The sequence below is a fragment of the Lissotriton helveticus genome, chromosome 8 (assembly GCF_964261635.1).
Source record: "Lissotriton helveticus chromosome 8, aLisHel1.1, whole genome shotgun sequence".
NCBI classification, from domain to species: Eukaryota; Metazoa; Chordata; class Amphibia; order Caudata; family Salamandridae; genus Lissotriton; species Lissotriton helveticus.
In genome coordinates, this window is record NC_136069.1 from 174,851,505 (window position 1) to 174,879,109 (window position 27,605).

The window sequence follows — 27,605 nt, forward strand, 5'->3', positions numbered from 1 at the left end:
TGTCGTCTCAGCATGACGCTAGTGTTAATGGCCCTAGCTGCTGTGTCTGCTGCATCAAGTGCACACTTTATGGCTGCGTTGGAGATTAGTTTTCCCTCTTCTATAAGCAGTTTGGTGCCCTCTTGAAACTGCGAAGGCAGGTGTTCTAAAACCCGCTCTAGGGTGTCGTAATGCGCCCTATCATAACGTGCCAAGAGTGCCTGTGTATTTGCAATACGCCAAAAATTGGCAGCCTGTGCAGCTACCCTTTTGCCTCCTGCCTCTAGCACCTTGGACTCCTTATCCAGGGGAGGAGCTTCACCCGTTGTTTGGGAGTTGGCCCTTTTGCGGGCATTTGCGACCACCAGGGAGTCAAGCGGCAACTGTCCCCGAATGTATGCAGGGTCTGCAGGTGCTGGTCTGTACTTCTTTTCGATACGTGGATTGACCACTCTCGCCCTGGTAGGTTCCTTAAAGATGTCCGCAGCATGTTTGAGTACCCCTTTGAGCATAGGCAGTGTCTTTACTGTCCTTTCAGAGACTGAAAAAGTGTCAAATAGAAAGTCTTCTTCTACTGGGTCAGCATGCATGTCCACATCATGATTAGCAGCTGCCCTTTCAATGAGTGCATGAAAACCTGCAGAATCTTCTGTTGGGGATGCACGTGCAGTGAAAGGCTGTGGGTCGTGCCCCACATCTTGGGTGCCTTGGTCACCAATGTCATCATATGAATCCGGCTGTGCATCTGGTTCATTGATGGGGAAAGTGTATTGGTCATCTTCAACATATCCCTCACCCTCAGAGTGTTCTGGGGAAGGAGTTGGGCTCCTTCTTGGAGGAGGCTGGATAGGTTCCATGAGGCCTGAAGCGTCTTGAGGAAGCCTTTTTTTCTTTAGGGGGATGACATAGGAGTCCACTGGCTGTGAAGTGATCCTCCTCTTGTAAAGGGTCAATTTGCCCGTGTCTGCGTCGATAAAACGTTCAGAATCCTCTTCTGAGTCAAGTACCCGACTTGAAATTGCCCCTGCCGTTGAAGAATCCGACTTCTTTGGCGTCGATTTTGTTGAAAAGGCCTTCGGCGTCTCTTTTGGCGGCAGAAGGAAGAGAAGTTTACCCGCAGGCTTCACCGGAATGTCCATCGGCTTCTGTGGCGATGGCATCGGAGCCGGCGTAGCAGAGGCCTTCTCCCTGATTCTCTGTAGTGAAGAGGCGATGGGGGACGCGTCACTTACAGTGGCCTTTGGCGCCGACGAGGTCTTGACCTTGCCCTCGGATCCGACGTCCTGTTGGCCCTTCTGAGTTTTGGACGATGATGCCGCAGCCGCCGACCCAGAGTCCTTGGACCGATGCGCAGATGTGCCAGTCTTCGATCCGTGTGATTTTGTCGGCTCCGTCTCCACCACGCATCCGACTAACGGAGTCCCAGTCGGAACCGGCGCCGTGTTGCTGGCTTTGGCGGGCTTTGACGGCGTCGCAGCGGTTGACCCGTGCCGACCACCCTTCTTAGAGGATCCCTCCTCTGGCGCCGATTTCGACCCTGTGGAATCGACAGATTTCTTCGACTTTTGTGGACCGGAGGTCGACGGAGTCGATGAAGCAGCGGGTGTAGCTGTTTTTGGTGGTACGGCCGCCATCTTAGGGTCGCTCGAAACGATATGTTTCGGTTTCGTTTTCGGGTCGGCCATTTTAGGTGTAGTCGATACCGTAGGTTTCAGTTTCGGTTTCGATACGGGCTGCGCAGCAAGTATGTCCGTGGCCGGGCCTGAAGGCGGGGCCGTGGCTTGCGGTACGGGGTCTTGGGTAAGGCCGACAGGCGATCCCGTGACCCGATCTTGATCTTCGTAACCTTCGGGGCATAGCTCGTCCCCTGAGCTATCTTCCGCGGCCCCATAAATCTCTTCGACGTCCCCTACCTCGTCGACGTATTCAAGGCCTTGACCCACGACTCCGTCGTCGTCTTCCGGATCTGCCTCGACCTCCGTCTCGGGCGGGGAGATTTGAAGATGATGGCTCTGGTCCTCCTCTTCTTGGTCGCCGAAGATGTTTTCTGGATCCGGGGCCGCTTGTCTGGCCTCAAGGCGCATCGCGCGCCGAAGCTTGAGTGTCTTCTTTGACCTGAATCTCGCGCAGGCCCTGCAGTTGTCTTCGTTATGGTCTGGTGAAAGGCATTTGTTACAGACCGGGTGCACGTCGATATGTGGGTATTTGGACCCACAGAGCGGACAGTACTTAAACGGACTCCGCTCCATGCTGGAAAGTTGCGTCGTGTCGCGATGAGAAGGCCTCGATGTCCGAAGAGTGCAAGCACTCTGTTGATTCCGACTCCAAGAGACGGAAGAACTCAAGACCGTGTGCAAACAATACCGACGCAAAGAATACAAGGCCTTTTGGCCGTAAAAAGTTAGTTTCTCGGTTCCGACATAGAGACGTCGAGACCGCATCCGAACCCAATGGCGGAAAAAAACAATCTGGGGATGGAGCCGATGCCCATGCGCACTGTAGTCCAGGGGAGGAGCCACCTATCTCAGGATACTTCGAAGACTCTTCCAGGACAACAATGTGCGATCATCCGGACCCAACACTAGGCGGCGATCTAATGCTAAGATATGAATTTAGCAGCCCACATGCCTCGAACCTAGCTTTAACCCCTTCCGTGTGGGGCTGTTTCCCCCCCGCTGTGCAGGGGGGCGGGGGCGCGCACAGCCCCCCGGTGCCCATGACGAGCTGTGCTAGTCATGGCCACGCCCGTTCCAATGGAACGCTCAGCACAGCAGGGGAATCAGCCCAGCGTGCGAGCTTCCAATGGAACGCTCAGCACAGCAGGGGAATCAGCCCAGCGTGCGAGCGTTCCATTTAACGGACGCGGTCAAGACGACCTCAGCTCTTCATGAGCACCGGAGCGCCGTGGCTCATGACGAGCTGAGCTCGTCATGAGCACTCAAGGGGTACATTGGATCACGGAACACACTAAAATAATCTACTAGATATTGAAGTCTTTCAGACTGCTTTTTATTTTGCAATTCGATTTCATAGTTCAAATGTCACAATAAAGAAATAGTTTAGACTGAGGATAGATTAAAAAATAAAGCATTTTTTTGTTTTTCTGGTTTATTACATTTACAACATCCAGTGGATTTGGTTTCGCAGTAAAAATAGCTGCTACACATTTTTCCTGATCAAGGAACAGGAGTCATATTATTTGCAAAAATAGAATTCTTGTAATTTGATCTTGATGGATTAAGAAGAAACAAAAACACCAGTGCGGCCATATCGAACAAGGCATATTTATGAACTGTGAAAAAGAGCCAACATGTATCCAAAATGTGCTACAAACATTCCAACAATAGCCAAATCATATCAAAGTGTAACATGAAACTCAGACCTGATCTCCCACGCATATTAACCAATAAGAACCAAATGTTCCCGACTTATTTCCTTTCTACTGTACTGTAACAATTTACAAATAACATGGTGAACAGTCAACCTGGTTTTCTTTTTTGCAGTGTCGCCAACGTATTTGTACAAGTAAATCCTGATGTATTCTATTTACATTTCCATTCTTCAGCTTGCAACAGTTTTATATTTAACCATAATTACCCTTTACAGATATTAAATAAGATTGCAATGCATATAAATTATATACAAACTTCCTTTGAAATGGTGTGATTTTGAGCAACAAAAAAAAAAAAAACACGAAAAAAAACTTCTAGGACTATGGCTGGTTTTTACAAAAAACAAAAATGTCCTGTACTTACACAGCATTTTTTTGTATAACAGAAAAAAAGGTGTTGAAATGAGAATTTTATACAAAAGGCGTTCAATAGTCTGCTCAGGCACGGTCTGAACACCACACTCTACCTCAGGCAGGAGTTGAATAGCGCAGCCCCGGCTGGGCTCTAAGAAGTTGATGGGCGTCCCTGCGGAGCCTACAGGACAGAGGCTTAATTTTGGACCCAGTCTGAAAACGGTTCAGTCAAGCAATTTAAGTTTTATCTTTGGTTTGAAAAGCCACCAACATTCACAGCAGTGGCACTTTTCGATAACGAAAAAAAGAGTCCTGTCAGTCTCATGCCACGTTAAGAACCAGGCCACCCCATGGACACCGGTTATACCTCTCCAGGCAGTGAACAAAGGCCTTGGTACAGTCTGGGGTGCATATGAAATTGTAATGGCTTCCCAGTGGTTAGCTGGGAAACCCTTCCAAGGCCTGTATCGCAGAGAAACTGCACTGTGTGGTGCAATCTGCAGGTGTAGCCTCAGGAGGCAAGAGTTCTCATCACAGATTTCTAGATCTTCAAGCTTCTCTCAAACGATTCACAGTTCAGTCTTCCGTGTCTGGCTGCACTCCCAGCATGGCATGGAGCTCCTCTGCCGTGTACCCCAAAAGGTTGTGCAAGTCACATACAAATCGATACACGTAGCGCTTCCCAGAGGTCTTGTGGATGATGTTTTTATCGTAGTAATAGCGCAGACCTCGACTTAGCTTCTCATAATTCATTTTTGGCTTGTTTTTTCTTCTCCCCCACCTCCGTGCAACCTTTAATTCAAAGGAAACAAACATTAGGATTTAGGAAGTGGCCTTTATGTGCAACAAAGTTTAGAACAGGAAACCTAATTAACTATTTTTCTGTTAACAGACTTTAAACAGTAAACCATGCCATTAAGAATACTACCTCCTATGGACCTATGGCTGCTCTCAGTCTAGGCCCTATGCGAGAACTTGAACCCAGCTTTGTCTTACATCCCTGCCTCTGTACCATTTAAGCACAACCAAGACTCTAGGTATTAAAAAAATTAATCAAAAATCACTTAATACAAAATCTAACTCGACACAAAACCACTGAACAGGATGAGTGAAAACACAGCTCGCCCACAGTACCATGCAAGGGGGTTGTGAATTCTAGCTTAGAATACAACAGTCATGTAACCACACGGAATTACCACTGGTCATTATTCAGGACGCACTGGTAATCAATTGATCATGGGCCGGCTTTCTCGAGCCAGTGTGTTCCTAAAGACATCTTGGTAGTCTCTGCCATCCTACATGAGCTACAAGGGGCTTGTATGGTTCAACTGGAGCATAAACTGCACTGCCAGGGGCTATGCTGATCTTAGGTACATGGAAGTAGGAGTAAACGAGTCTTGCTGTCTCCTCACACCAACCATCTGCATTCTCTGAATAGTATCTGTACTTCTCCACAGAGAAGAGTACGACTTTCGAGAGCAAGTTTCAAGAGTTTTACGTTCAAAGTAGAAAAATTGAATCGGAGTTGAGAATTCAGACTTCAAATTTAAGATCCTCCTCCCATCCTTTCGTCCAACACACATCTAATGCAGCCTGCGCCAACGTGGGGCTCCTCTCTCCACCCTGCTAAATATCGAAATCCTCTATAGACAGACTTCATCCAGCACTTCTGCCCACAAAATCCTACACAGACCAGTCTAGTACTTTAATATTAACTTTTCTTCTGGTCTAAAACATCACCAGTAGCAGGAACCACAATAATCACATGCAACAGAAAGTAATGGAAGCAGCTACAGAGACAGGTGGCTTAGTAGTAGGTCCTCACATCTCTGCAGATAAAAGTACACAAACTATGCTTTAGTGTGTGTTTTTCAGGACTTGGTCATCCAAGTTGAGGCACTTTTGCTAGATAGCTATTAAAATCAAAGAATTCCACAGCAGCGACCCTTATGGTGCACTGATGTCCATTTGTCTTATGTACTAAATTACATAACAGGAAGATGGGAAAACAATAACTTATTAGCACCTTTTTTAACTTGTGTAGTGCAAACTATAATTTCAAATTGTGTGTTTTCTTGCTGACAAATCCAAGTTTAAGCCTTTGCAGGCATAGAAGGCGCCAAATGTCAGGGACGTCGTCTAGCCCTGCAAGACCGCAAACAATGTATGTTGGGCTGCATGTATGCTTTTTTGGTCTCACCAACAACCCTAAATTCTACACACCTCATCCGGGTCAGCCAGCTTGAACTCCCATCCATCGCCAGTCCAGCTGATAAATGATTGGCAAGTCTTGTCTGTCAATAACTCCAACAAGAACTGCCATAGCTGAATAGGCCCACTCCCTGCCAAAAAAAAAAAAAAATTTGAAAGAAATTGTGAGACTGGTACATTCATTCACAGAAACCACTACGCCCACAAAAATCCGAATAGCGATATGGTTGGGCATATTATTTCGTGATCAGCTTGAGATTACACCATTATGTCATCCACCCTCCCACCCATGTGGATTCAAAAGGACTCTGAACTGCTTACAAATGTAAGACATGTTAATAGTGGTTACATATTGATCTATAAGACGAATGGTCTTATTTTTTAACTGCCATCTGACAAATCTTTGAGTCAGTGGCGAAACAGATTTCATTTCGAATTCTAAACCGGCCACCCCCTCATTTACGTTGTGGTGCAGTTTGTGAAAAAAGCAACACACACCATTCAATTACAGGCAAATGGTATAATCAAAGATGGTTTTGAAGATCACCAACATGAAAAGCTGCCTCTAGACACAAACCCCAAAATGCTCACCGGTGAAACCCGCGAGAATGGCTGCTGGAATGACAGGTTTCCCTTGCTCCACAGGGTCATTTCTATCCTGAATATAATCCTTAAAGGACATAGTTGGCTTGTTTAAGCAAAGGGAGTGACTCCAATCTTCTTCAAAGCTCTCATGCGAGGGGACACGTTGCATGTCCAACAGGGAGGACTGGCTGGCCCAAGACTGCATGTACGAGTCAGAACTGTCGAAACTCTCTGCGCCGCTGTCACAGGATTCATGTTCTCTAGATTTACCTAAAACAAATTAAGGAGAAAACCATTAACGTTACTATCAATGGGGAAAAAAAAATCACATTTAGATGATATGCTTGATCAATGTCGCGGTCATACCCGTGTTGTGTATCAGCATCTCAAGGGTTCTGGCAAAGTCCTGGTTCAGGGAGCAATAGTTCACGCTAACAGTCTCCAGACAAGGCTTTCCATAACCCTGGAACTTTTGGTCTGGGCTGTGGAGCTCAGGAACAGTGGACGACTGGCAGTGTTCACCCATGACGCGCCCTTTCGGGTATCTCGGAACTTGAGCACCGCACTGTGGTGGATCCACATCGAACCCTACAAGGAATGGTATGAAACTGATTGAGATGACAATTCGTGGACACTGACTTTTCACCTACTAACTGCAAAGAAGCATTCAGAAGTAAAGTAATCCACACAAAAACCACAGTCATTGCAGTATTATTAATGATGTGTTTTTGCCTCACTGACTTCCGATATTAAATACACAAGTACAAATGTATCAGGATTTATTTAAATTAGATTTAGGATAACCATCACATGTATTAAGATGCCTTTTGCAGGTGTAATGGGGAGAACAGGTGTGAGTGTCTTCACAGATTTATACACTATTAAGTCGGAACATTCAAAGCTAGGGGGAAGGTCAATGTTGGTAAATTGAAAAGCTATTGAGCTGTACACTAAAAAAAGGATGTACCGAGCTTTACGGATACCTGAGAAACGTGTATAAGAAACATGAAGAGGGGATCCCAGCCCCAGGAAACAATCTGAACACCAAGCAATAGAAAACGTAGTTCAGAGTTAGAGCGCTTCTATGAAAACGTAAATACCAATGTAACGTAAATACCAATGTGCCAAACACTTAAGTATATTAAATACAGCACTATACATTTAAGCTGAAGGCCAACGAAGGGACCCTGCTGTGGAACATTTTTTGTACCACACCACATTGGCAGGATTGGCACATGGCAGCAGGATTATCGGGGTGATCAGTGAAATCCATCCACGTAAACAAAACACATGACAAAGCCGATTCAAGGGGGTGGGACACTGCCGAGTGTACACCCTGTCCCTTAACAAAGCAAATAGGTTAAGCCTAATAACAAACAAAAACTAATCTTAAAATAAGGAAAACAATTGTCAATCTGTACATGCTCAGTGGGAGATAAAATATCCTAGATGGTGCTAAATGCCTAAAACGCTTAAAAAGATGCCACCAAAATTCTGTTGTCGAGGGGCAGATTTACTAGAAATCTTTGCAGCTCGGTGACCAACCAGACATTAGTCTATATAATCTTGGAGAATTACTTACTGATCAGAAGTCAGAGACAAGGCTCTTTAACCATGTAAGGGGGCTTCCAGTAGAGCCACCAAAACAAAGGACTCACCTAAGGAATGTGAACTGATCCACCGTGGGACTGAGTTCAGCTGCGAGTCGTCCACATCCACGTACTCCTCTTTCACGTGATGCTCTACAAACAGAACAAACATGTGGTTACACGTGCCTTGGAGACCATTCATTGGCTCAGTATATTTCTGCAGTGTGTTGACTCAACATTGGACTTAAACACAAACAAAACTTACATCAGACACTTACTCGTACATAGAGGAAAACAAGGGCCGTTGCCAAAGCCTACTGAAAGTGGCTAAACTGGTTATCTAATTAATAATGCAATGTTTTATTTAGCATAGTATTGGTATCATCGGCTTTGGACCTGGAATGGAGTGCCAGTCAATGGACCAGATCAAAAAGAACTATGTTAAATGACACCCAGAGAGTTTCTGGATTAACATTGCAGGGAGTCACAAATCTTTACTGGATTTCACAGGAAATGCTGTTCCAGTCACAGTTTTACAAGTGTAATCCTGAGAAATCATGGAAATGCCTTCTTTTGTGGCAATGGCAAATTCTACTGCACTATGGAAAGCCAGTGCTTTCTGCAAAGCCACTTTTCCCTCTTCCCCGGAGATGCCAATTTGTCAGTCCCCGAGAAGTTTGGGGGCGTTCAATGCGCCTCACTTGTTCATACTTCCTGCTCTTTCCCTGGGATGAGCTGATGCAGGATTAAAAGGAATTCGAATTGTAGGGTCACCTTTTGTAAATACTAAGCAGAGGACACACTTTTAGGGCCCACCAATTGCTTTCATTTATTTATTTATTGTTTTGGCATACGGCAGTCTTATACAAAAAACTATTTTAAAAACATTACAAGACCAGTTTCATTAACTTTTAATGACATTATTAAATCATTAGGTTTTCATTCAACGCTTACCTTTCATCATCTGTTCCAGGTGCTCCCACAGAATGTCGCCCACAAAATCAGGTGCCAATTCCAGGAAGCGATCCTTGCCCAGGTTGCACAGGCCCTGGCCATTCATGAGGAATTTCTGAAAATTCACATTCTCCAAACTGAACTCGTTCACTGCCCACGAAAGCCACTGGTAGACTTGCCCCTCAGTCCAGAACCAAGGACCTGGCGATTAGAGTGAAAAGTGTGATTCCACAAACTTGAAGTCCACTTTATTATTTTACTTTAATGCAAAGTGAGGCGTGCGCTCGCAGTGGAACCATCTAAAGCAGTGTGTTGATAAAACCATGGAAAGTTTCATCTTAACTTACACAGGAAGTCCTCATTAGACTAATGTGGAGCAGGAGGAACTGTGGTCCCTCTTAAATACAAATCCCGCTGAATAACAATGCTAGTAGTCACCCAGGATAAAATTCTCTTCACGCGCAATTCTTTTCTGTCACACTTATCAAGTCGCTGCACTTGAAGGTGACACTAGAGAGAATGTAGTGTGTGGAATGAGTGACTGCATGCCTCGAGACGGGGTACACTTACTGTTGGGGATCCCCAGACGACGCTGCTCCTTGGTGAACCCGTTGAAGGTGGCTTTGAGGGCCTGGCTCATCACTGCCTTGCTGCATGGTGTCAGGAGTGGGAGTTCACAGCTGTTCACGTCTGAAAAGAAGGCAGGCATTAGAAATACAGTTCGCCACGTAATCGGGAAATATGAGTAATAAAGCAGCACATGAATAATGTTACAAAAGACTCTGTGGGAAGGCGTGTTTAGTGTCATCAGTACAGATCACAAGACGGCATTCACCGTTCCTGGTGGACAAAGGGTGGCATTTTATAAACATGCAAACTCTAGGCTTAATACTCTTGAGAAGAGGGCAAATTCGGCCGTATAATAATGTGCTTTACCAGATTTTTAGAAAGGTACTCAAAATCATTTTAGCAAAAAGGAACACCCACATTCAAATAATTGCTGAACGGAACATGCCTAAATACTTTAAGGTGCATATCCCTGCAATGGTCCAATGTATCGCAAACAAATAATTACTCTAATGCCATTGAAAACCAGAGTCCGAAGCTTAAAGTCACCACATGTTTGCAGTCATGGACTCATTTGCACAGCTGTATCTGTTGGACACCTCAAAGTCAAGCAATCTATTGGCTTCCTACTGGTATGTGTTGATAGGGAAAGATACTTTTCAATTAATCGGCTGTAAGTGTGTGTTGAAAGGTAACGAAATAAAACAATGATACTAGATCTTAATACCAGCTGGAAAAAACGTTAAGCCATAGGGACCTTGTGGATAGGAAAAAGTAATGTGCCTTTATGCTTCGATATCTCAAACAAACCCACAGATTTGGCTAGTCCATCGGTTGCCACAGTTAGTAAACCCCTATCTAGATATTTACCGGGGGAGATTGAATCCAAGCCAGTTGGCACTGCTTGTTCTTCGTCGAAGGAGGAATATAATCCACTGAATAAAGAAGTCTGGTTACTGAAGGTATCAAAGGCAAGCTGTCGCTGAAAAATGACCAAGATCAAACAGTTAAAAGGCTGTTCACAAACTTCTAAAAAGGTTACAATCAGAATAATTTGTTAGCTTATAAGACTCTAATGTTGATGCACACAAAGGCCTTCCAAGTCCCTATGCAGCGGTAACAACTGAATGACGACAACTGTTGCCTAGGGGGATGCAAGTTTCTTGCAAACATTTAAAAGAAACTACTAACATTGCAACTAGAACTGCAACTCGACTTTGACACTGTAGACCAAATTGCAACAATGCTCATGTTTGTGCAAGTGTAACGGCAGCACCACATTTTGGAATCACAATGCACAGCTATTTACTAAAATTCAAAGTACGAATTGTCTTTTTGAGCTTAGCAGCGGGTGCCCTTATTACCCAATGTATGAATGTGTTTATGTACTGCGGATCTAGTGCTAAGGCACAGACACGTGTACATAACAAGCTTACCATGCCACCCGCAAACACTGAAGGGGGATCAAACATCAGGCTGCCAATGCCGCTTGTGTACAGGCAAAGGCATCTAAAAGGTGGAAAGTTTAAGATAAAGAGTCGCTTTCCCTTGGGTGGAATCAATTTTTCTAATTCTTTCATATGCACAAATGTCCCAGTGCTACAGATCTGCTTGCAGACTAAAATAATCCCTTGTGTATTCCAAGGAAGGAGAAAGATCTCCTGTGCGCGGATCCAAGACATGAACAATGTTGCAACCCAATAACTGCAGGTTACTAAGCCAGTGCTTGAAGGTGTTGGAGCCAAAGTCCATTTAAATAGTCATATAACACAATATTCACCATGAGTGCTTCAAGCACCAAACATCACACCTGAAGAGGACAAATCAACAAGGAGCTATGTGAACAAGGACTTGTTTTTTTTTCCTTTTCAAAAAGCGGAGGTCACTCAGTAGCAATCGTCATGGTGACTGCAGGGTAAATTGAGGGAACTTGTTGAGGTCAAGGTTTCCTAATAAGTGTATTTCACAGAGTCAGTTTTTCCATATGGATTACATAGAACTATGGCCTTCACATTATATAAAAGTCTCAGCAGTGGACACTCAAACAATCCGCTAAGGCATTTCACAGCCTCAACCCTTGAATTTTTCCCCACAGTAGTCACTGCTATGGGAACTGATGCAATCAAAAATGGCATGGACCTAGGGCAGGAAACATCAGCAAGTACTCTGTGGAGCTAGAATCACAGAGCCTGTGACTGTCTCAACTCAAGGGATACATGGGAGCATCTAGAAGTAGGATGCAGATAAGTGTTCTGCCCTGATTTCTAGTGTTTCAAGTCACCAGACAGGCATCTAGAACTCAAGCGCAGCTACAGAGATCCAAGACCTCAGGCAGGAGGCATCCACAACTCAAGTGGTGCTAGAGATCCATGTCACCAGGCATCTATAACTCAAGCGCTGCTACAGAGATCCAAGACCTCAGGCAGGAGGCATCCACAACTCAAGTGGTGCTAGAGATCCATGTCACCAGGCATCTATAACTCAAGCGCTGCTACAGAGACCCAAATCACTAGGCAGGCATCTACAATTCAAGTTACAGGTAGCTATCTGCCGAGGAATTGATCATAAATCCAAAGTGTGAGGGGAGCATGGAGGGATGAGAACAATGTACCCCAATCTGTAGCGAAATCAAGTATTCGAAAAGCATAAACACAAAGAATTTATTATGAACAGGAGAACTCAAGGCCCCACATAGGCCGCTCACTAGAGTGGTGGTCTTCAAACTTCAATGCCACGCACCCCTCCGTCCCAGTGAAAAAATAAGTTGCCCCCCCTCAGAATTTGACAATTATTTTATTAAATTGGTAATGTTTAAATAGGTCTAAACTTTAGGATATACATGATAAAAGAGGTTAGTGATGGCACATTACAGAGCAGCTTACTGCCGCTCTCTTTTTGCCACTTAAAACAAAGCACTGCTATCAGCATAATGCCTATGTTGCCCAGAGCATGGTGCCCACCCGGGATCACTTTATGCTGCCCCATGGGGTACCGTCCTCCAGTTTGAAGACCCCTGCACTAGAGGCTAACATCTTTCGATGTATGGTGGAATCAGATACATCACAACACCAAGTACAAGCAACTTGATTCTGCTGATTACACACATTTAGATTGTGGTAAAAAATAATTATATATATATATATATATATATATATATATATATATATATATATATATATATATACACACACTTGTAAAACGGCGGGGGGGTGTCAACGAGCACACAATAGCAAACACGCAACAACTGCCCCTTATTCGAACAAACCACCGCCTGTGTACATATGTATTAAAGCACGTGAAGATGCAAATGTATTTCTCCCACAAGATGAATCTGAATATACGTTTCGGTTCGTCAGTATCGTCTGTGGTTCAGCCACTAATTAGGAGCACTGGGGCTGTACACGTGATGGGTGAATGAACCTCACGTTCAGACATAATTATAGTCCATCGAGATCCTCACATGGACGTGTGTCAACAAGAACGCATTCCTGAGACAGTCCTGTAGTCCAGGCCAGCATGTCAGTACTGTCAACAGCACACAATCTGCTTGTAAGGGTGCATCACAGCAAAGAATTACAGAATACCAACCCTGCCTCATAAATATGGCTCGATTCACGAAGCAAACAGACGGAATGAGCCTATGGGCTGGACTCAACGACGTTTTCTGTTCTGGGCCAGGCCCAAAAAAGTATTGAACTACTGGGGTGAATAATGCCATCTAAGGTAGGGCCAGGAATGCCACCCAGTACCGGGCATTATAATGAAAAGTCTGCACTGGATCCCGATAATCCAGCGCAGCCTCTTCAAGGTCGCCTGCCTTACCCATTTAGCCCTCGCCAACCAAGGCCCTTCCTTTATTGGCGTCCTTCACCGCTATACCCCTTCCCGAACACTTCGGTCGACTGGTCTTAACCTCCTTGCCACCTGCACGTTTAAGCGCAAAAGGCTCGGGGGTTTGAGATTTGCCTCACAAACTCCCTTCCTCCTGAACTCCATCACATTCCCTCCTACCAGGTGTTCAGAAGAGCCCTGAAGACATGGTTGTTTGTACAGGCGTTTGATTAAACCCTCTCCTGCATTAATCTTCGCTAGTCCGTCCCTAAGCGCCAAGAAACCGCTGGTGATCGTGCACTCTATAAATTTCATTCATTCATTCATGCAGAATGCTGCCTGGCCAAATAATGCTGCTTGGGGCTGGGCACAAATAATGCTGGTTAGTACACGGGACTCATTAATGCAGGGCCAACGTAACTGACCTTTCTAGTTCCAGGCTTCATAATGCTAAAGCCAGACCCAAAAAGTATGTCTAGGGCCAAACCCTGTTAGGTTTAGTGCAGAACCAAAAACATGGTTTAGCACCAAGTCTGACAAAGCTTCAAAGCAGCAGCACAAGAATTCTTTCTCGCGTACAGGGTAACGTGCTTCCAGAATGTCACGCATGGTGTAGCCCATTTCAGATATTGAATAGGCAGCTTTGCAAAGTGGAAGACAAATAACCAGGGGATATAAATATTCAAATACAGTTCAGTCAGATCACTTTACTCGATACTAATTTTTAAGATCATAAAAGTACAAAAATACACAATACGCAGTATACAATTCACAAATACAACTTTCAGAATGGCGACAGTAAACTGATGAAAAAAAATTACATTAGGAACAAGATTAAGATGCGCAATTCATAAGTCGAAGTGGTCCAGCCACCTAGTTTTCCTTGAAGTAAGTAAATATGAGGCCACAGTAAAACATACTAGTTCATTAGGTAATGATTCTAGGAAAGACAAAGCTGGGCGGCATGGAGTAAAATGATGTTTATGCATAAGCGACCAGATAAGTCTTTGGTGGTGCACCCTATAAAATTTACAAAAAAATAAAATATGTAGGTTTGATTGGGAGGAGCCACTGCACGGACAGGGTGGGAGGAGGAGCCACTGCACGGACAGGGTGGGAGGAGGAGCCACTGCACGGACAGGGTGGGAGGAGGAGCCACTGCACGGACAGGGTGGGAGGAGGAGCCACTGCACGGACAGGGTGGGAGGAGGAGCCACTGCACGGACAGGGTGGGAGGAGGAGCCACTGCACGGACAGGGTGGGAGGTTGACTATAGCTTAGGTGCCAGCACGGCAGGAAAACAGAAGGAATGAGGTTCAAACGAAACCATACCAGGATAAAATGGATGGCGTGAGTTGGTCACTAAAATAAATATCTGGGGCGCCTTCCTGTTCAATAGGGCTCTCTAAACATAATTTCACAGACGCTTTCGAGCAGTTTAATTTAGAACGCTCCAGTGCCCTTTGGTTAAAAAATTGTTGATTTCTTTTTTTGATACTGTAAAACAGGTTGAATGGGAAGTAAATAGTCGCCCTAAACCAAGGAAGGTGAGGCTGTTTTCAAATACAGTTGATTACATACCTGAGAGTGCACCAAGAATAGAAAAGCCACCCCTGCTATATCGATACATATAACTAGACAGCTGCGGTGTCCAGTACATGCTGGGACTCTGTTTAGTAGTTTAATTCAACTCGAAACTACTCAAAAAATAAAATCGACTGAGCTCACCCTGTCGGGATTGGGACTTGTATCTAGAGGTAAGCACTAACTCACTGTGCTAACTTGATGGCGGGGGCTTTAATCATTGAAGGGTGACGATGGCATTGTTTAAAAGCGCAAACAGAGGTGAGGTTTCTAGAGAAGGCGCCCACAGCCGCAGGACAAGAACAGAATGGTGTCCACAATGGTCAGCCCAAGATATCCACCCAAGATTTGAGAGTAAAAACTGAAGCGCATGAGGAATGTTGCAAACCCAGTATTGGCAGTGTATCTACAATGTTCAACGGTCTGGTCATCCTGTGCTGTCAAAGATATGTTAATGACATGGACCTACGTCCGAAAAAGTGCCAAGCTCCCACGGCACACAAGGACTGGGTCCATCAACCAACACTGCAACAGTCAGACCCTTGGGTGCAAAAACCGAGAGCACCTTTCTGGGGTACTCAGGCCACAGGAAACCAGCGCCACTGCTGGGAGAACCAAGGAAGGATCAGGCATTAACAACTGAACGACTAACCTACTCCACCCGAATAGCAGGATCCTAGCCAACTGAGTGGTAAACTGGTAGACGATGACGTAAACTGGGGCAATCTGTGTAAGAAATAGTCAGCAATGACAAACAATCGGCACTTCTTACACTAGTGACAAAGAACCTTTGCTTTATTAGGACTGGTAGGTAAGGCGTGTGGTGGAGGAAAGAAGCCTAGAAACGAAATAACACACCTCTGTCTGCAAATCAACGAGCTGAAAGGACAGCCGATAGGTGCCTGGACTCCACTTGAAACTCCTTGGCCAATTCTTAGCCTCACTGTATGAATCACACCGTAAGTACAGGGCGGCGCTAAGCACTGAAACAGTAGGCCACGTGCGTTATCGGCAAACAACGTCTGAGTCAATGGGGCAGTGGAAGGCTTAATGTACACAAAACAGGGTGTTGTGGTAGACAGTGTATTGAGCAAACAGGGCAGAGCCAAACACACAACAAAGCAAGCCAAAAGCAATCACAGACTGGGGACTGGCCACCCGGCTCATGCACGACTCAGCTGGCAGCAACCAGATACCAGACTGACACTTAATCGAGGACACAGAAAATGAAAAAGATAGGCCCAGGGGCCAGGCTCTCAAGCAGAGCATTGAATGTCAGGAAATACAGGGGGGCGATACTTCACATGTCCAGGGCTGCCGGGGGGGCGATGGGTGAAAGCACCTGCCCCCCCCCCCCCACACACAACAGGCCGAGGATGTAGTATTTAAATGGTGTACACTCAGAATCGCACGTTTGTTGTATGCCCCGAATATGGAGCACCAGGTATTTTAATGTTTCTTTCCACAGCGTACACCCTAAGATTGCTTGATAGCTCAGAAAGACCCCCCACACACACACATAAAATCCTGCATGAGGAAGTAACCTTGACATACTTTGCTCGATTCCTCCTTTCTTTCTTCATTGACCTTCTTACCTTCCATCCTCTGAACGCCTTTTTATTTCGGAGTATAGCCTCCTCTCAGTCTCACGCCTGCCTTAATCCTTCTATTGCAATTCTGAAATTGGTTGATACCCCACTCGATAGATCAAAACCCCTCCTCTTTAAAACCCAATCCATGTAACCAACATTACATAATCTCCACCAGCCACTCATCTGAAACCACTTAGTCCCCACCTAACTGGTATGAATATAATACATCACAAAGTAACTGGAGTAAAGCATGGAATGTGTTCTTAAGAGCACATGACTAACTGCAATAACCAACAGACCACTAGATCAACCATTAACCTTGGGTTTCGGAGCAGCGTGCTACTCTCTCTCTAAAGAGTGGCAGGGGTAGTAAACGCTAGATGAATACAATTACAACTAGGTGTGAGCTTCACAACACAAAACTACATGTGAATGCACAGACATAAACTATGCATTTTTTAAGTGTTTGGGGAACACGTCATTACACTGATACTGTGGCTTAAAGAGGCCTCCTGGCGAATTACTTCCCAACAGGCCTTAAACCCCCTACAGATATCAAACAAAGGAACCTTGGAGTGATATCGCCCTGGGTATAAAGATTCTCTATGCTAGGTGGCCCCTTTAGATCATGAACTTTTGGATTCTGAGGGTTGAGACGGTCTCCAGACTACGTTTCCCACCTCACCTTGAGAGCTCCTTTGTATCCATTGTACACAGGCGCCACTTGGTCCAAGTCCATCCCAAGTCCACGCAGAGCTAGAAAGAGGGCATAAAAATTCAGTTAGGAGGGCTCAGTTCTTAATGTCACAACAGAATCAGAACTATGTTAATTTTGTACCAAGCGTTATAAACAGCAAAAAATAACCCCCCCTTTTTGGGAAGAAACCAAGAAGATACTAGCTTCAACACCCACTCCCCCCAAAACACACACCACACGTGTGCAGAGACCTTTTTGTTTAGATTTAGAACTCATTTTAGCACCAGAAATCCACACAAGAGACTTGCAAACATAAAATATATATTTTAAAACACCTGCATAAAAAACACTTATTGAATTGATATAGGCGTTTTATACTGGCCCAAGGAATGCCAGGGAGACTTGCTTCAATGCATCTTGCCAACTACAAGCATGAAAGGTGTGTATTCTAGCTGTAATGTAATGTGCCCGACTGTTAACGTACAAAGAAATTGTGGGCCGCTTCCAGAAATACGCCAGGAAGCAGTCTCCCAGACACGGTCCATAAAACACGGAGTATGTTGAGGATTCTAGTTTACGTGAGATTAAAAGCAGTCGTCTGCGTGACGTGACCTTAGTACCCAGAATGGGGGGTGGGGGTGCAGGAGGGTGACCCACGCCATAGGAAGCCACTCATGCTAGGCTTGGGACGGCGCCAATGCGCCCACCCAACTGCAAACTGCTTCACGAATACAGCCGCAAACTGCACATCTTCCGAAGCACCTATGGCCAAACTGTCGTGAACATGTTTTATATCTGTGAATAAATTATTCTCTATGCTACCACAGTGTGTTCTCCTGTGCAATAAGTGTACATCCTTGTGACTCAATCCATTTTTACAAATTATGTTAATCACACCTGCTTTCTTCACCAATTCTGGGAATTGGAAAAAGGGAGTGCTTTATGTTCACAACTCGTACAGATGATATACGAATGACAGCAGGGTGATTGGGTGTACTTCTAAGTAGCAAATAGTCCATCATGCATTCCGAAGTATGTTTTTCCTGGAACTCGGAGGATTTAAAAAAAAAAAAAAAAAAAAAAAAGGGACCACTGACATCTAGCTACCGATCGCCTCGTTCAAAGATGCCACAGGGCCTAGTAGAAATGAGACAACTACTGCCGAGAATATGTCACAGCATCAGCCTCAGTGGGAACGAGTCGGTCAAAAGAAAGCTGAACGTGTATTAGACTGTGGGGGTCACGGGACACAAGAGCGTTTGGAAGTGCGGATGGTCCGTATGGCAGGGCCCAGGTAAACACGCAAGCGATTCTTTAGTAGATTGCAAAAAGGTGCATGCGTGTACATCCAGTCATTAAGCTACAGCATATGTTACGATCCAAGAACATCTGAAACAGAGGAAAAAATGCAAAGTAAACGATTTGGGGAGCGCTGGCAAGTGACCGCCAGTGTTTTAGCCATAAATGGTGCATGTTTTCAATATGCCAGTATAAGGGTGCCACAGCGGCACGGCATCATGTATTCAACGGCTTCACCAAGCGATGCAAACCACTTTGTTGTAGAGTTCGAGCGCTTCCAAATTTACAAAGTAAGACAAGCTGTCTTCAACGCCACTTAGAAGAAATTAAGCTCTTACTAGCGCAAATACAGACTGAAGTCATTTATGACTGCTGTGCTGTTTAAATGTTTCTGCGACCTAACAAACCGAAACTATGACGGACACCACTTGGGCCAACAAACCAGACATGCGACGGACGGCTTTCACTATATACTAACATTAAGTGTGTCGTCGCATGCAGGCGCTCAAACTGCCTCAGTAATAGCTGAATGGTGGTCCAGCAGTTGGGGGTTTAACTTTCCTGGCACACCCGGTGTGAAGGACGACTGTCTGTAAGAAACGTAACACTCACTCTACGTCCAGCTGCGCACTGAGCGCATCCCTCAAGCTGTGCCCTCTCCACCCCCACTGACAAGACAAAAGACTGTTAAATAAAACGCACGCTCACAATACTCCCCGTTTCACAGCCCGGTGACACGCGCATTCAGTCCCCCCTCACATCCCCACCGAGGGTATGCCTTAACTGTGGCCTCCAGCTGCACAGCAGATGGGCACGCCCACTCTTCATCCAGCTGCACTCCGGGAGGGAGCCCCTTTCCAAAAACCACGTTCACTATCTGCACAGTACCAACCGTGCGGACAACACCCCTTCTTATTGGCTTGTACCTACTTTTCCATCTGTTTCGCGCATCACCGCCAGTCCTCATGTGCCCATGCAGTTCACGTGTCCTCACAGCTACACACACTGCCGACCCCACTTGTGAGCCCTTTATTCACCTGTGCCCCTCCCAGTTGCAAACACCGCCCTCCCCCCAGATGCATTCACACTATCAATATGAATCCCTCTCTTAGGTTACTCTTGGTTGTTTACATGTACCCACTTGCCATATATACTGTAAAGCGCTTTGATAACCCCGGCGGTCATGTACGCGCTACATAAAACTTTATAGTACTATACAATCAATGCGTTGGTACCCCTTTCCAGATTCTGCACACACCGCTGGCACCCCTCAAGGGGTCCTGCATGAACCCGTACACTCACAGGCTCTTGCTTGTCTGGCGCCACTTCGTGGGCTCTACACTCGCCCCACAGCTGCACGCTGCTGGCACTTCTCCACGGGGCCTTCATTCACTGATCCCACAGCTGCCATCTTTCCACGGGTCCTGCATTCACTCGTACCACTCCGACCTCATTCAGGCTTTCTCCACAGCTGCACTCTACCACCCCACTCACTATTACCGCAGCTGCACACTGCTGGAACCACGTCTATCCCCCACAGCTGTAAACCGCGGTAACTCCCCACCCCAAATGAAGTATTCGCATTATCCTGGGGCTGCACTCTGCTTGACACCTCTACATAAGCCGTACATGAATCTCACTGTCACTGCAGTCGCACACGGCAGTGGTACACCTTTCCTTGGCCCTAAAGGCACTGCTCAACACTGGAGGCCCACACAGACCTTACCGAGGCCTTTGTCCTCATTCATCAGGGGCTAGTTGGATACAGGACACGTCGGCTCGACCCCACCGAGCCTCACTCCCGTGAAGGGCCAGCTTGTCCTCAATATATCCGGATAAAAAAAAAAACAATTCAAGCGCAAAATCTGAGAACTTCGTACAGCCCCATCTTGCATCGATCGACACATGAGGACAACTCGACCTGCTACAGTTTCTGTTGTAAAGGAAGGTGTCCACTCCCTGCACGTAAAAAACACAAACCGCCATTCGCTGTGCACGATGATAATTTTTAACAAAAGCTGAAACCAATCGATCAACTCCACACGGGGGAAACATATCGGAAATGATCACATCAAAGGACACACCCAGAGTACACTTACTGCACCGGGGCAGGTTAGAACTACTAGGCGTGTGGTTTGTCCCATCGCAATCTACACTAGTTAGCCTACTGTACCCATCACACAGTGCTGAGGCCTATACATGGGTGTCTAAAGGAAAGAGAAATGGGGCGCTCTGTGTTCCCACTAAATTTCACTTTCTAAGCTAAATGGAGGGGGAAAAAAACCGAGATTCTCGAGTAGTGTACGCACTCCTTTCGTGCTGCATGTTTAGCAAATGTGTCACTTCGTTAAGCTCAAACACCCTCACCCCGAAGGAATGATCGTCCCGCCGTCCAAGTAACGTTGAAAGTATTCCCTCACCATCCTCACGTGTTCCCCTAAAATAACGTTTCCATATCTCAGGTGTACCCCGTGTGATGACATACACCCGCGTAGCCCCAAATATCTTCTGCAGCCTCTTAATAACTCATTCAGAGCCCACTGCACTCCCTGGCGACTGTTCTGCTCCCCAGTGACCCGCAACGAGCAGCTGTCTGTTCCTCTCGTACCTGTCTTCCGCGACCCAGGTGCGTAGTCCTCCCAAGAATAGTAATCCAGGGTTTTCAGGCTCTCCTTCGGAAACAAGAACCAGTCCAAAACCAAGTCGGACGCTCACTGGGCCGGTTGTGGGGGCGGTGCGGGAGCCTGGGGGGGGGGGGTCTCTATGCTGTGGGAAGCTGCGGTCCCCGCTGCCGTCTGCCTGTCTCTCTGCTCTGTGCTTGTCTGTGAGCTCAGGGTGGGGGAGAGCACAGAGCAGCCTGTGAAGAGGCTGGGCGGAACCACGCAAGGCCGCCCCGAGGGCGGAGCATCGTCATATCCGGTAACCGCCATCCATAAAAGGTCCGGGTGGGCGTGGCTTCGGCCGTGCCCTTTCAGAGCTGCGACCTCGGTGCAGGGGGAGGGGCGGGCACAGCACGTGGACACCGTGTCTCTCCAGGCCGTTTACCTGAGTGACGGCACCAAAAGAACTTAAACAAAGGGCTCGGTCTGAGGCGCCGTGAACCTGAAGTGTTTCTCACCAGGGCAGCACTGGGCGTGGTGGACACAGTGAGGTCAAATGTACTGTTCTAACCTTACTCCTGAATATTTAGGCACAGTATTCGCATTACTAAAAAGACTTGCCATTTATTTATTTATGCGTTTTTATATTGCGCGGACTTTACCCGAAGGTGTCAGAGCGCTTCACAAAAGAAACAGTAATGATACACGAGGAGAAAATTACAAGTGAACAAATTACAACAGCAAACATTAAATTACATGAGGCAAAAGTGACAAATGTGAGCAAACAAAATACAAGAGGTAGCAAACGGTACAATTATAGGAGGAAAAGTGACGTGTGCAGGTTACAAAGGTATACAAAGTACAAGTAGCGGTATAATACTGCAACAAATGGTAGACACTCAAACACAAGAACAATCGTTACATAGGCAATGGCACTTGAGCAAGTATCTAAAGCAAACAAAATGTAAGAGGTAGCAAACAGTGTGTGTAGAGTTGCGCTCTAGTCGCCGCGCGCTGCGTGATGACATAGCACGCACGGCGGCCATTTTAGGTGGTTAGCGAGAGCGCAAGTTGGGGAAAAAGATCAGAGAGCACCGGACGCCGGCGCTCTCCTGCTGTTCATGAATAAATAAGTGTACACTCATACAGCTGCTTCCAGAGCGTTTTTGGGTCATAACACCGACATTACAGTGGCGATGAGGCCGGGATAGAAAAAAAAACTGGTAAATACACCGTGAGAGCCCAACAGAAGGGAGAGCCAAGAAAGCCACCATGTGGAGCACCCAGGAGAGGGACAGCCAAAAGACAGCATCAGCAGGAGAGCGTGGCAGAGGCATAGAGCCACGAAGAGCAAGCAACAGGAGTGGACAGAGAGTACCAGGTACGCAGGGCAGAGAGCGACCAGAGTGAGGAGCCAGAGACTGACCCATAGTGACCCCACCGGCACTCGCACTAAAGAGAGGGAGAAGGTGACACTACACTAGGTTGGCCAGTCCATGTACTAGCGCCCGGATACAGTTGAGGACCTGGCGGACTTACAGAGAAGTAGAGAAGGGGGCGCAGAAGGACCCCAACTGGACCAGGCGCGCAGAGAGGACGCAAGCGCGTCAGGCAGCCCGAGAGGTCAGGAGACAGATCCAGGAAGACGCACCGAAATGAGTGCGCAGGCGTCTTCACTCAGGACGCCGATTCCGTTCTTGCCCAAACCAGGAGAACCTCTGATGAAGTGGGAGGACTGGAGAGAGTGCTTCATGAATTACATAGAAGCCCTGGAAGACGAAAACGGGGAAGCTTTCCCCAGTACGAGGAAGAGGAGGATACCCCTGCACAACTTAGGCCCAGAAGGGATTAGAGTCTTCCAGAATCTGGTGCCCACTCCCACACAAGCTGCAGACGACAATGTTTTCAGACACGCAATAGAAGACCTGAACAACCACTATCGGCCGGCAGTTTAAACATCCATTGATCACTATAATTTCCAGCAGAGAAAACAGGAGGTGGGCGAATCAATAGACGACTATGTAGCCGCACTCAAGAAATATGCAATAACGTGCACATTTTGTGTTTTGCATGATGAGTTCATAAAGGATCAGATAGTCATGCACACCACGAATAAGGCAGTCCAGGACAAACTATGGGTGAATGGAGACGCCACGCTCAAGGAGGTGATCGCCATGGTGAAAAAGGCAGAGCTGTCAAGAGGTGCGCGGATGCGGCGAACAGAGAACCCACCCGGTGGCCCATGGTTAACAAAGTAGATGATGCTGAACCAACGGGAAGGAACAAACCCCCGGCGGTGGAAAGTAAAGCACCGAGCAGATGGACAGGGTAGCTAACGCAGCAGAAAAGGCAGAATAGAGAAAGCATGTACGCGTGCTACCGGTGTGGAAGCCTAACCCTTGCAGCCCACGACAAATGCTGTCCGGCGTTCTGAGCGAAATGCATGTTCTGCGGCATCGTAGGACACTATGAAAAGGTATGACGCCGCAAGGCGAGATGGCCCACAGTGAAGTATGTGGAGCAGGATCCGGAGGACGGAGAGGACAGAGAACAGGACGAGGAAAACAACGTATTGTGTGTGGAAGGTCAGGTACTGGGCATTGATTGCAGACGCGCCCGCAAACCACAATGAGAAATGGTGATAGGAGGAGTGCAGATCAAGATGGTAGCAAACTCGGGCTCCCCGTATACCATCCTCAGAAGTGTATACCTCTGCCAACTAGAGACAGCCGCTTCTAACAAGCGCGCGTCGGGGAAAAAGATCGGAGAGCACTGGACGCCCGGCGCTCTCCTGCTGTTCATGAATAAATAAGTGTACACTCACACAGCTGCCTCCAGAGCGTTTTTCGGTCATAACACCGGCTTTACAGTGTGTTACAGGAGAAAAGTGGAAAATTAAGGGAAATTCATTTTTTATTCAACCTGAACGAAGTACCGTTTTATTAAAAAACGTGCCAGGGGCTATGTCTAATGACCTCTGTTTTTTGTCTTTCATTTTGCAAAAATGACTTGAATACACAGCTGAGCTGACTTTTGTAATGGATGCCGTGTATGTATGGTTCACTATATACTACTAACTCAACCTCTAGCACTCCCTCACAGGCACACACACCTACCTCATGTGCTTTGCCTTTTTTCCCTCTCAGTTCGGTCTGGACAGTTCCCATGAGGCACAGGGGCAAGACTGATTTGCATATGGCTGGGTTCAAGCTGGAATGGCATGGTGAGCAAAAAAACGATGGATTTAGGCCCAGATCTTTGTACTGTGGTGAATGTACGACATTGTTCTGCATACTGTCCATCAACTGTTGTTTTTGCATTTTTTTCCCCTCAAAGCCTGTTGTAAGGAAAACGCATTATTTCTAGGTCTTTTGAGCCTCTATTTGGAAACAGAAGATTAAGGTAAAAAAAAAACTAAAGCAAAAATATTTATCTCCTCTTTGTCTTGTGTTGAAGTAGAAAGTGTTATTAAGGGAGAGACAGTAAAAACTAAGCCTTTTTGTTTTAAAATCGAGTTTTCCACGTTAATTGACAGTGTTGACATGTGTGCTTTAACTGAAACATTACAAATTAGATAGTTTGACGTATCAATATATAAAGCCTGGTCCTTGTAATGGGGTGGCAGCCTCTTAGTGACAAGGGTAGATCATACAAGAGCTAAATACAATAAGATTTCTTTCTTTCCAAGTTTTGTCCAGTGGCCTCAGTCATCACCCCAACATGGTTGTGTGCCTGAGCTCTGAGTAACAGCTTGACATGGAGCACTCAAGATAAATGTCCTGTTTTTCAATGCTACTTGCGCTTTTGTTAGGCATTGACTGTTAAGCACCGAGCCATTACTTTCTGTTAACGAGCTTGTTTCTAGGCCGTAAGTGCTCAAGTCACATTTGTAACAAATCTGTTGCCCCCAAGTTTAAGGGAGCCTGGGCCCATTTACACGTGAATGTTACAACACAATTTAACTTTCAGCAAAGATAGACATTGTTTCCCACAAAGCCTCGACACACAAGAAAATATTAACCGATTTCACATATTCAGAAACATTAATGGTGGACCCCACCGATTGCTGAAAAAACATTTAGAACTATATTTCATGTTCAACGTTGATGCACTAAACACAGGGCTTCAACACAATGCAGGTTATCAAAAATCTTACAAGCCTCACTGAATGATGTCTTTTCAAATAATACAATGTTATGCTGTATCACTCAATACCGCACCATATATGCTACTGTGCGCCACTCTGTACGCTACTTTCATATTTAATAGCATTATGTTCAACTTTCATTCAAGTACCGGGCACACTCTGCAATACTATATACTACCAAGTCACAATAGTCTACCATTGTACACCTTACTTTACCATACCCTGCAATGGAATTATATGTCACAGATTGCCCTAACAAAGAAAAGCATTCCTTACCCTGACATATGAGACCTTACCATGACTTGCATTATTTTCCCCAATCAAAATTTACCTGCCATATCCTACCATACCATGCACTACTATGCCAAAAAAATACCCTATGAATCCACCCCCTTAAGAATACCACACTAATGGCAGAAGGCATGCAGTACAAAATGCTGATTCACATTAGAGATACCTTATTTTAATATACCCTGTGAAACATATCATAGCATATCTGACCATCCAACTCACACACCGCTACATTAAGTAACACATACTCATCCATCCATGCCATCTATCATGCCAGCTGCATCCTCAACAACTGTGAATAATAACTGCTTAAACATCCACAACCTGATCTCAAATAACTCCTCTTCATCACTGAAATCTGACTAGGAGACAGACACAAGATCAACCAGCCCAGTTTAGGATTGTCAACTTTCTATTATATATGTGCAGGGCACTTTGCACATGTGGAGAAACTTAGCATACACACACACAGCAGTAGACTGAGATGGTGTTTGGATCAGAGCGGGGTGGGAAGAGGGAAACGATGAATGCATTAGAGTACATTTTGAGTAGTTTCATTCTAAAACCCTCTCCTGTATATGAGACCACCTTAAAAATTATAACTCGGCCGGAGATTAAGCTTATTGGGATTACTATTCATATTGTATTTGAGTTTTAATCCCTTTGCCACCTTCTGGAGTCAGCTCACTATTGCAACTTTTGAGAGACAAGTTTAGAAAATGATTAAGTCTGGTATCTAAGTTGAACAAAATAGTCTTAAGCTTTGAAACACCAATGGTAGACATCAGTATCTACCACGCATACTGCCCAGTAACCACCTACTGCCACAGGACCGGTTCAGTGAGTATGCTTTAGCTATGGAATCAGTGCCAGAAGTGAGGGAGATGCAGCAGCTTCTATTAAGCTGGATCTTGGATCCACCTCACCACAGTGAAATTTGCTGAATTCGTCCTGATATAATTTGCAGGCGCCGATATACATTCATTAGTGTGCCTGCTCTCCATTTAGAACAGCAACATGCAGTCAGTGATGGAGCTTTCTTATTTTTGATTCGAGCTTGCCCAAAACAAAGGGCAAAGTTAAGAGTCCATCATGCCCACTTCTGTTCCAATACAATCCTGTCTTGGAGCTAGGTGAAGCCTATCACCTAGGTACCAATATAATGGAGGGAAATAAAGGCACCTTGTATAGCTTCAAAAGTACTTAAGAAAAGGTATAATTTTGAGACACACTTTTGACTTTGTTCAATCCCTGTACATAAGAGATGTTCATGGACTGTAAGAATGTCAATGTATCAGTCTGTATGAGTAGTTACATGATTAACAATTTAAATAGCACTTACTAATTTATTTTTCTAATATTCTTTTATAGTACTGCTCAACCAATATGGTGGGTGTCAGAGAGCTTTACATCAGATGCACACATTATACATTGACAATAAATCCTACAGATGTGTAAGTCAATGCAAATGTTGTGCTATATAAGACAACAAGGGTTACAAGATACGTATCGTCCTTACTGGTAGGCTTTAAATATTAACAGTGCGTGGCTGGAAGAAAAACACAGCCAGGATTTAAAATGTGACAGTGCTTGCATTTGTCTCTACTCGTAAGACTTTATTTCTTCCCAAAGCAATCTTTTAGCATCCTTATAATAACAACAGCTACAAAAAATATGGTTCTAAACCCATGCCTTGCACTTTACATGTAGCTCCTTGATGCTGGCTCGTATCTCACTGTTCTATATTACAAATATTGCAATTTATGAACTGCAAGTAACAAACGGAACTCAAAAGCAGTAACCCACTTATCTATCTACATAAAAACCTATGTTACACAATGTGTTTTGCAGGAGCCACTTTGATCCTCAATAATACTGTTGGATTCGACACTGTGATTGTACAAAACCCACATTTCTCCAGCAAGTTCATTAAC

At 45.6% G+C, this 27,605-nt stretch overlaps 1 protein-coding gene across 1 annotated transcript; it reads right to left on the bottom strand.

Moving 5' to 3' along the window:
- Window positions 1–2,966: 2,966 nt before the first annotated feature.
- ETS2 (ETS proto-oncogene 2, transcription factor) lies at window positions 2,967–21,523 on the bottom strand. The gene is made up of 10 exons (XM_078656843.1): window positions 21,242–21,523; window positions 17,323–17,393; window positions 10,501–10,612; window positions 9,634–9,753; window positions 9,064–9,264; window positions 8,179–8,262; window positions 6,887–7,108; window positions 6,527–6,790; window positions 5,948–6,066; window positions 2,967–4,516 (listed from the first exon to the last, which is right to left on the bottom strand). Exons 2-10 carry the CDS (start codon window positions 17,374–17,376, stop codon window positions 4,301–4,303), a joined length of 1,392 nt encoding a protein of 463 aa, XP_078512969.1. The 5' UTR covers window positions 17,377–17,393; window positions 21,242–21,523; the 3' UTR covers window positions 2,967–4,300.
- Window positions 21,524–27,605: the final 6,082 nt, after the last annotated feature.

Excerpts from the sequence above, each read along its gene's own strand:
- ETS2 (XM_078656843.1), bottom strand. The coding sequence starts at position 17,376 with ATGGACTTGGACCAAGTGGCGCCTGTGTACAATGGATACAAAGGAGCT. Across the intron at positions 10,613-17,322 it reads GATACAAAGGAGCTCTCAAG|CGACAGCTTGCCTTTGATAC; the intron begins GTGAGGTGGGAA and ends GTCATTTTTCAG. Across the intron at positions 6,067-6,526 it reads CATTCTCGCGGGTTTCACCG|GGAGTGGGCCTATTCAGCTA; the intron begins GTGAGCATTTTG and ends TTTTTTTGGCAG.